This window comes from Mastomys coucha, unplaced genomic scaffold (genome assembly GCF_008632895.1).
Source record: "Mastomys coucha isolate ucsf_1 unplaced genomic scaffold, UCSF_Mcou_1 pScaffold22, whole genome shotgun sequence".
NCBI classification, from domain to species: Eukaryota; Metazoa; Chordata; class Mammalia; order Rodentia; family Muridae; genus Mastomys; species Mastomys coucha.
In genome coordinates this window covers 117,680,545-117,688,044 of record NW_022196905.1, presented here as the reverse complement: position 1 = coordinate 117,688,044, position 7,500 = coordinate 117,680,545, and the positions used below count along the sequence as shown (strand labels likewise).

Below are 7,500 nucleotides of genomic sequence, written 5' to 3'. Positions count from 1 at the left end.
TGGCGGCATACATCTTTAGTCCAGGCACTCAGAAGGCAGATGCAGGAAGATCTCCTAGTTCAAGGTCAGCCTGGCCTAAAGAGCAAAATCCTGGGCAGCAGAAGCAGCACAGAGAGCTCACTAGGAATGATGTGGGCTTTTTAAACCTCAAAGTCTACCCCCAATAACATACATCCTCCAACAAGGCCACATATTCTAATCCTTGGTATAGGCCTACAGGGCATACTCTCACTTAAACTACAGTACTATTAAACATTGTGTAGGTATTTGTACACATATATATGTTTATATACACATATGTATGTGTTAATACATTGTGCTTCATAAATATATAGTATTACTGTAACTATTATCAGTGGTGGATGCTAGGAAACTGGTCTAATACTGAGCTACATTTCTAGACAATAAGTTGAATTATAGCTCAATTAAAATAAACCTTTGGAAGATGAAGAGATGGCTCAGTGGTTAAGAGTACTGGCTACTCTTAAAAGAGGACCTGGTTCATTCTCAGCACCCACATGACAGACTATAATCACCTGTGACTCCAGGTCCAGGGGATCTGACTTAGTTTCTGGTCTCCTTAGTCACTGGCCATATATAGTGCACAGATATATAAGCAGGCGAACACACATCTTTTTAAAAAGATAAAATAAACAAACTTTAGAAGCTGCTGTGCTACTGTATATCTATACTCCCAACACCTGGAAGGTAGGAGGATCAGAAGTTCAAAGCTTCCCCTGGCCACATAAGATTCTCACTCAAAACAAACAAAAGAGACACAATTAGCAAGCAAAGACACAAATTTGAGTTTAACATCAGTTTCTGATCTTCATGTTATTTTGTGGCTGGGATTTATTCCTATTTGTCTATCAGTGTGTGTGTGTGTGTGTGTGTGTGTGTGTGTGTGTGTGTCCACGAGATGCTAGGTGTGAGTGTCTATGAGATGCTTGGAGAGCAGAGCAGGCCTCAGGGCCATCCTCTTCCAGCACTTCCCACCTATTTCTTAATGGTGATTCTTCTCAAAGTAAAATAAAATTACATCCTTTCCCCCTTTCCCTTTCCTCCCTCCAACCCCTCCCATCTATCCCTCTTGCTCTCTTCATGGTATTTTTTCTTTGTGTGTGGTTTTTTATATACACACACATATACAGCCTGCTCAGTCAATAGACTCTGACTTGGCCATGTATGATTTCAAGGCTAACCCTTGGTGTTGGATAACCAACTGGGGACTCTTCCCAGGGATCCACCTGCATTTTTTTATGTAGCAAATAATTTATTGACCCATTGTGTTTATTTTTAAAGTAATTGCAGGCACACATGTACAGAGGACAGAGGATTTGAGACTTAGTTCTCTTCTTCCACAGTGTGGGTCTTGGGGATTAAACTCAGTTCATCAGCCTTGACAGCACACACTTTACTTACTGAACCATCTGGCCAGTCAGTCTGTCTGTCTCTCCTTCCACCATATAGGTCTCAAGGATTGAATTCAGATCCTCAGGCTTAGCAGCACATGCTTTTCCTGGATGAACTATCTCTAGAGCCTATTCTCCATCTACTTCTGTGAGATAAAGTCTCTCCCTGAATCTGGTTGAATATGAGTTTAGCCAGGCTAGAACCCAGCAAACCTCAAGGATCTTCCTATCTGTTACCCTTAGAGCTGGGTAATTTCAGGGATACCTGGGTTGGTGCTGGTGCTGGGATCCATCTGGCCTCTGGATTACAAAGCAAATAGTCTCAACCACTGAGCTACCTCCCTATCACCACTGTGTTTATTTTTGAAACAGGTTCCTGTGTAATTCAGGATGGCCTTGACTACCTTACGTACCCTTATGTAGGCCTTGAGTTCCTAATCCTTCTGCCTCTACATTTCAAGGGCTGAGATTATAGGCAAATGCCACTATACCCAGCTTAATGCTGAGCTTTAGAATAACCTCCTGATGCATCAGAAGCAATTCTAGCATAAATAGCCATGCTTCCTTATCCAGACAGTGGAATGCATGGCTGCAGATGAAGGATCAGAGTGGAGTGGGTCTGTCTATTTCTACAGGTTGGTTCTAGAAACCAAAGTGTTTGTGTGAAGTTGTGCTAATTTCTTATCCTGAGCACAAGACAGCATAGAGGAAGGTACTCTGGGATGTCTGAGTCTGGCTGAGGCTCTGCCTTTTACTGACTGTAGTCTGAGGTAGGACTTAATGGGACTAGCCTCTATTTCCAGCAGTCAAGACACACTAAAATCATCTTCTTTGAAAATTCCTAATGGCCATATGGTACAAAGAAATGAAACATGTCTCTAAGCTGATGTGAAGAACATCTTCTAAAGAGAAAATAAATTTTTGAACTTGAAAGTAAAACTTTAGAATAACTTCCAGTTTTGAATAAAATGTGTCCAGAGTTTCTGCCATAGTTCTTCAATAGAAAATTACACATTGTTACACATTAAGCTTTTTCTAATACTTTGTTACTCCACTCACTTTTGTTTCACTGAATACTGAATCCAGGGTCTAGTGTATTCTAGGCAAGTAGGTACTCAACCATAGAGCTACATACATACCTTCAATTCTTATTCATTTTCTTAATTCTATATTTATTTTTATATGTACCCAGAGCTTTGAGCATGCTAGGCTAGGGCTTTACCACTGAGCTACATCCCTGGCCCTCATTTTTTTCTTCTCTTTTTAATATAGGGTCTCACATAGTCCAGCTGGCCTCGAACTGACTACATTAACTGAGGCTGCCCTTGCCATCTTGATCTTTCTGGGATTACAAGTGTCTACCTAAACCACCACATACACATCTTCATTTTTCATTGTTTTGTTGTTTGTTTTTTGATACTGGGTCTCATTATGGAGCTCTGGCTTCCTGGAACTCATTACCTAGACTAGGTTGGCCCCAGATTCACACAGGCCCACATACCTCTGTCTGCTAGGATTAAATATGTTTGCCACTACACCAGCTACACCTTGGTTTTTGTGATGCTGAGGAATAAACCCAAGGTACAACAGGTATACCCTCTACCAACTGAGCTACATCTGAGCCTCCTTGACTCACTGGCCAGGCAGTGGAAGCACCTGCCTTTAATCCCAGTACTCAGGAGGCAGAGGCAGGAGGATCTCTGTGAGTCTGAGGCCAACTTGGTCTACAAAGTGAATTCCAGGAAAACCAAGGCTACACAGGAAAACTGTGTCTCAAAACAAAACAAAACAAAACAAAAACAACAAAACCCAAACCAGACCAAAAAACTGTTTTGGAAACAATGATGTCTAATTGTCTTCAGCAGAAAGACAATTAGTTGAGGAAATGTTTTTAAAAGTTATTTCCAAAATGGATTATAGTTTTATTTAGTAAGTCTCATATTTTATGAACCAAGGAAACTTTTATATCTATGAATCAAGGTGGGCTGGGTGTGATGGTCGCATCTGTAAGTCTCAGTTCAGGACCACATTGGAGGCTGATGGTAAAAGTAGCCTGTAAACTAGACTGTCTCTTCTGACTTCCCGTGCAGTGCTGTGCATATGCGTGTATGTGTGCATGTATGTATGCATGTATCTTAGTGTAGTATGCAGGCAGTCAAAGACTTACATGACACTGACCTTTGGCAATATACTTCAGAATACACTAGAGGAAAATCAATCAATGTCTTCAAATCACTTGCTCAGTCCTAATTCTCTGTGGCCTGTAAGTGTCTAGGCTTTAGTGGAATCCAAGACTGATTTCAACTGTAAAGTGGCAGGGGCAGTGGTCTCAAACAACTTTAATCCCAGAACAAGGGAGGCAGAGGCAGGCAGATTTCTGAGTTTGAGGCCAGCCTGGTCTACAGAGTGAGTTCCAGGACAGCCAGGGCTATACAAAGAAAACCCGTCTCAAAAACATACAAACAAACAACCCCCGCCAAAAAAAACCCACAACTGTAAAGTGGCAAATAGACTGTATATTTAGTTACACACAAGACACAACTTAAGACAGAAATCCTAGAAATAATGAATACAGTGCCCTGTTGTGGTGAAATTGGCAATCCTTAAAAGGGAGATTAAATAAAGGATTCCACTGTATTTAAAAATGCTAGGGGCTGGAAAGATGGCTCAATGGTTAAGAGCACCAACTGCTCTTCCGAAAGTCCTTAGTTCAATTCCCAGCAACCACATGGTGGCTCACAACCATCCATAATGAATCTGACTCTCTCTTCTGGAGTATCTGAAGACAGCTACAGTGTACTTACAGATAATAAATAAATAAATCTTTAAAAAAAATTCTAAAGATAATACTCTATTTTCCTTTACTCTGTAGGAATTTATTCTCTTAAAATAAAGGGGATTAAGGAGAGGAATAGCTGGACCAAAAAATGTTTATCTAATTTTCTCTTTGAAACTCTTCCTCTAAATCTATGATTTTCCTAATACAATGCCTGACATGAGAGCCTAGGGAAACATTGACAGGCAGAAAGATAAACAAGCTCAATGTGTCCAGTGAGAAAGGAGAGGACTCCAGCAGTTAAATCTGAGGTGGGAGGGGCAGGGGCAGTGCCCACAAACATGCTGTGTGGTGAAGCTGGGAGTGACTGCACATGACACTAAATAAGGAAAATTCATGCCTTACTTTCTTACTTTGGGTTACACCAGTACAACAATACACAAGTGTTTTCCCAACTTAGTGACCATATGTAATTAATTTGCAAAATGGTGAATTCCTAAAGTTTTAAGTGCTGGAGCTCAAGTCTAGGGCTAGATAAATATTGTACATATGAGGTTATGGCCTGACCCTTTGAACTCCTAGTTGTTCACATAGTATTTGTGAAATTATAAATACTCTCCCCTCATCAATCCATAGGGTTCTTTTTAAATAACATTACTTCTGATCCTCTGGGATTACAAATTATATAAAGCAGGTCCAACTGCTGCTGTTGGGGATTGAACCCAGGGCTTAGCGTGTTGGGCAGGCACTTCACCAGCTGAGATATACTCCTACCCTAAAAGGAACTTTCAGCAGGAACATTTTGGTTTTTTATCAAGAAGGATAATGATCCATTCAAGCTGGATAAGAATATAGTTCCCTCTTTGGCCTCGCTGGTAGAAGCAAGATGATGAAAGGAACGTCATCCTTTGGAAAGCGCCGCAATAAGACACACACGCTGTGCCGCCACTGTGGCTCCAAGGCCTACCACCTTCAGAAGTCGATCTGTGGCAAATGTGGCTGCCCTGCCAAGCGCAAGAGAAAGTATAACTGGAGTGCCAAGGCTAAGAGACCAAACACTACCGGGACTGGTCGAATGAGGCACCTATGGAGTGCCAAGGCTAAGAGACCAAACACTACCGGGACTGGTCGGATGAGGCACCTAAAGATTGTCTATCGCAGATTCAGACATGGATTCCGTGAAGGAACAATGCCTAAAACCGAGAGGGCAGCTGTTGCAGCATCCAGTTCATCTTGAGGATTTCAAACAGTCATAAAATAAATGTTCTGGTTTCAAAAAAAAAAAAAAAAGAATGTAGTTCCACTTCACAGGAATAAAACACCTACTTGGAGGAGAATAAAAATATTAGAACTCAGGGGGCGGTGATGGCACACACCTTTAATCCCAGCACTTGGAAGGCAGAGGCAGGCGGATTTCTGAGTTTGAGGCCAGCCTGGTCTACAGAGTGAGTTCCAGGACAGCCAGGGCTACACAGAGAAACCCTGTCTTGAAAAAAAAAATTAGAACTCAGGCCCCAGTCCCTTACCAGTCCTCCAAAAGACATGGGCTAAATGCCCAAAGTCTATTTTGAGGGAGGTGTACATCTTTTAGCCTATTACAAAAAGATAAAGTTACAAACATGCAACTATTCAAATACTTCAATCTAATTCTTTTACCAGTAAAAATTAGTTCATCATGTAGACAACTTTTCTCTTGCTTGAGCCGAATGATCTCTTCTCGTTGTTCATTGTTTTCTGTTGTCTTCTCATTTAGATCCTCTTCACAGACAGAAGGAAGAAAAATCCTCAAGTAAATACCAGCCTGCTAGGAAACACAGACACTACACAAGCTCCATCTCCTCAGTAGCTCCTGAGGACTCTGATGGGTCTACAGTCAAGCCACGCCGGCCACTCACTATCTCTGGCCTATAACCCAAGGGACACCAAGCAATCTTTAAAAATAAAAACTCCTTGTGTCATTTCTTGGTAAAGAGTCCTCCCCACTGTACTCAGGATGAACCCCAAATTCCTTACTGTAACAGCAAGGGCCACAGTGACATCACCTTCCCTGCTCCCTACCATCACACCCCCTTTTCTCAGTTCCTTGGCTGGCTCTGGGATAAAGAAGAAATGATTTGGGTTTTGTTCTCCATTCTTGGTGAAGAGCTTCTAAGTCTCTTGGAATTGAGGCTGCACTCTGAGAGAACCCAGCTCTGCATACAGAGCCACTCCTCTGCAGCAAAGTGCCTCCCCGAGCTTCCTTAATCTTCCAACCAATGACAGAGGCTGCTCAGGAGGCTGTGAAAACCCTAATTTACCACCAGTCCAGTTGGTTAGTAAGAAGTATGTGAGCCTCCCACGGATTTGGGACTGGTGTCTTAATGGGTATAGTCTCATGGGACATGAACCTGTGGGATCTGTCACTAACTCCAGATCCCATCAAAAGCACCAAACTGAATTGTCTGTGCACCCAACTCATAAAGGAAACATGGAGTTCCTCTTTCCAAGAAAGAAACAAATGAACAAACCCAGACTGTCCCCACTTAAAATCCATTCTAGGCTGTCTGCGTTTGTTCTTCCTGTTTCCTGCCTAGAAGGTTCTCAGTCAGGTTCTGGCTAGTTCTCCCTACACTCCAGTCATGACTCAGATGCTAACTTCAGATTAACTTTCTCAGTCAACTGGACTAAACAAGTTTCTCTCCCGTGCTCTATTCTACTTCCCATTACCCCACTTTAAATAAGGCTGGAAGGGTGGCTCAGCAATTAGAGCACTGACTGCTCTTCCAGAGCTCCTGAGGTCAATTCCCAGCAACCACATGGTGGCTCACAACCATCTGTAATCAGATCTGACGTCCTCTTCTGGTATGTCTGAAGATACCATACATAAAATAAACATATATCTTTTTTTAAAAAAATAAGTCTAGGTTAATCAAGTACTCATAATATACAAGTATTGACACAACAGACTTATACTTGAACATCTTACTTGGTCCATGCACACATTCAATAAACACTGATGAACCACAGTGTTCAACCTACTGTTAGTGCCGTGCTGACCCAAAGACAAAGAGTCACAATCTGCCCCCAGTACTGTCATGAAGCATATGAAACGATAGCTTTAGTTGGCATTTTAAATGGAGACAGGACTTGAGACCACTGGTGAAATCATGGTAAGCCCAAGATTGTAAAAAAGCTTTGCCATTTACATTAAATTGGTCAAGATAAAAATTTCAGATTTAGCCAGGCAGTGGTGGCGCATGCCTTTAATCCCAGCACTTGGGAGGCAGGGGCAGGCAGGTTTCTGAGTTCGAGGCCAGCCTGGTCTACAGAGTG

The 7,500-nt window shown here is 42.0% G+C and overlaps 2 protein-coding genes across 13 annotated transcripts in view; one reads left to right on the top strand and one right to left on the bottom strand.

The window, feature by feature from the left end:
• The window catches only part of Ccdc62 (coiled-coil domain containing 62), a 42,337-nt gene that overhangs the window by 20,905 nt on the left and 13,932 nt on the right, over positions 1-7,500 (bottom strand). For all 12 annotated transcript variants that reach the window (XM_031337869.1, XM_031337870.1, XM_031337871.1 and 9 more), the window contains one exon: positions 5,845-5,946. In XM_031337869.1, coding sequence (XP_031193729.1) covers positions 5,845-5,946 — 102 coding nt within the window. The remainder of the gene's footprint in view (positions 1-5,844; positions 5,947-7,500) is intronic.
• LOC116068410 (60S ribosomal protein L37-like) lies at positions 5,062-5,476 on the top strand. Its single transcript, XM_031337884.1, has 2 exons — positions 5,062-5,230; positions 5,288-5,476. Exons 1-2 carry the CDS (start codon positions 5,075-5,077, stop codon positions 5,423-5,425), a joined length of 294 nt encoding a protein of 97 aa, XP_031193744.1. The 5' UTR covers positions 5,062-5,074; the 3' UTR covers positions 5,426-5,476.

What these genes read in the sequence shown, in the direction of transcription:
- LOC116068410 (XM_031337884.1), top strand. Translation starts at nt 5,075, where the DNA reads ATGATGAAAGGAACGTCATCCTTTGGAAAGCGCCGCAATAAGACACAC. An exon ending in AGTATAACTGGAGTGCCAAG is followed by an intron (nt 5,231 to 5,287) that starts GCTAAGAGACCA and finishes TGGAGTGCCAAG; the next exon opens with GCTAAGAGACCAAACACTAC.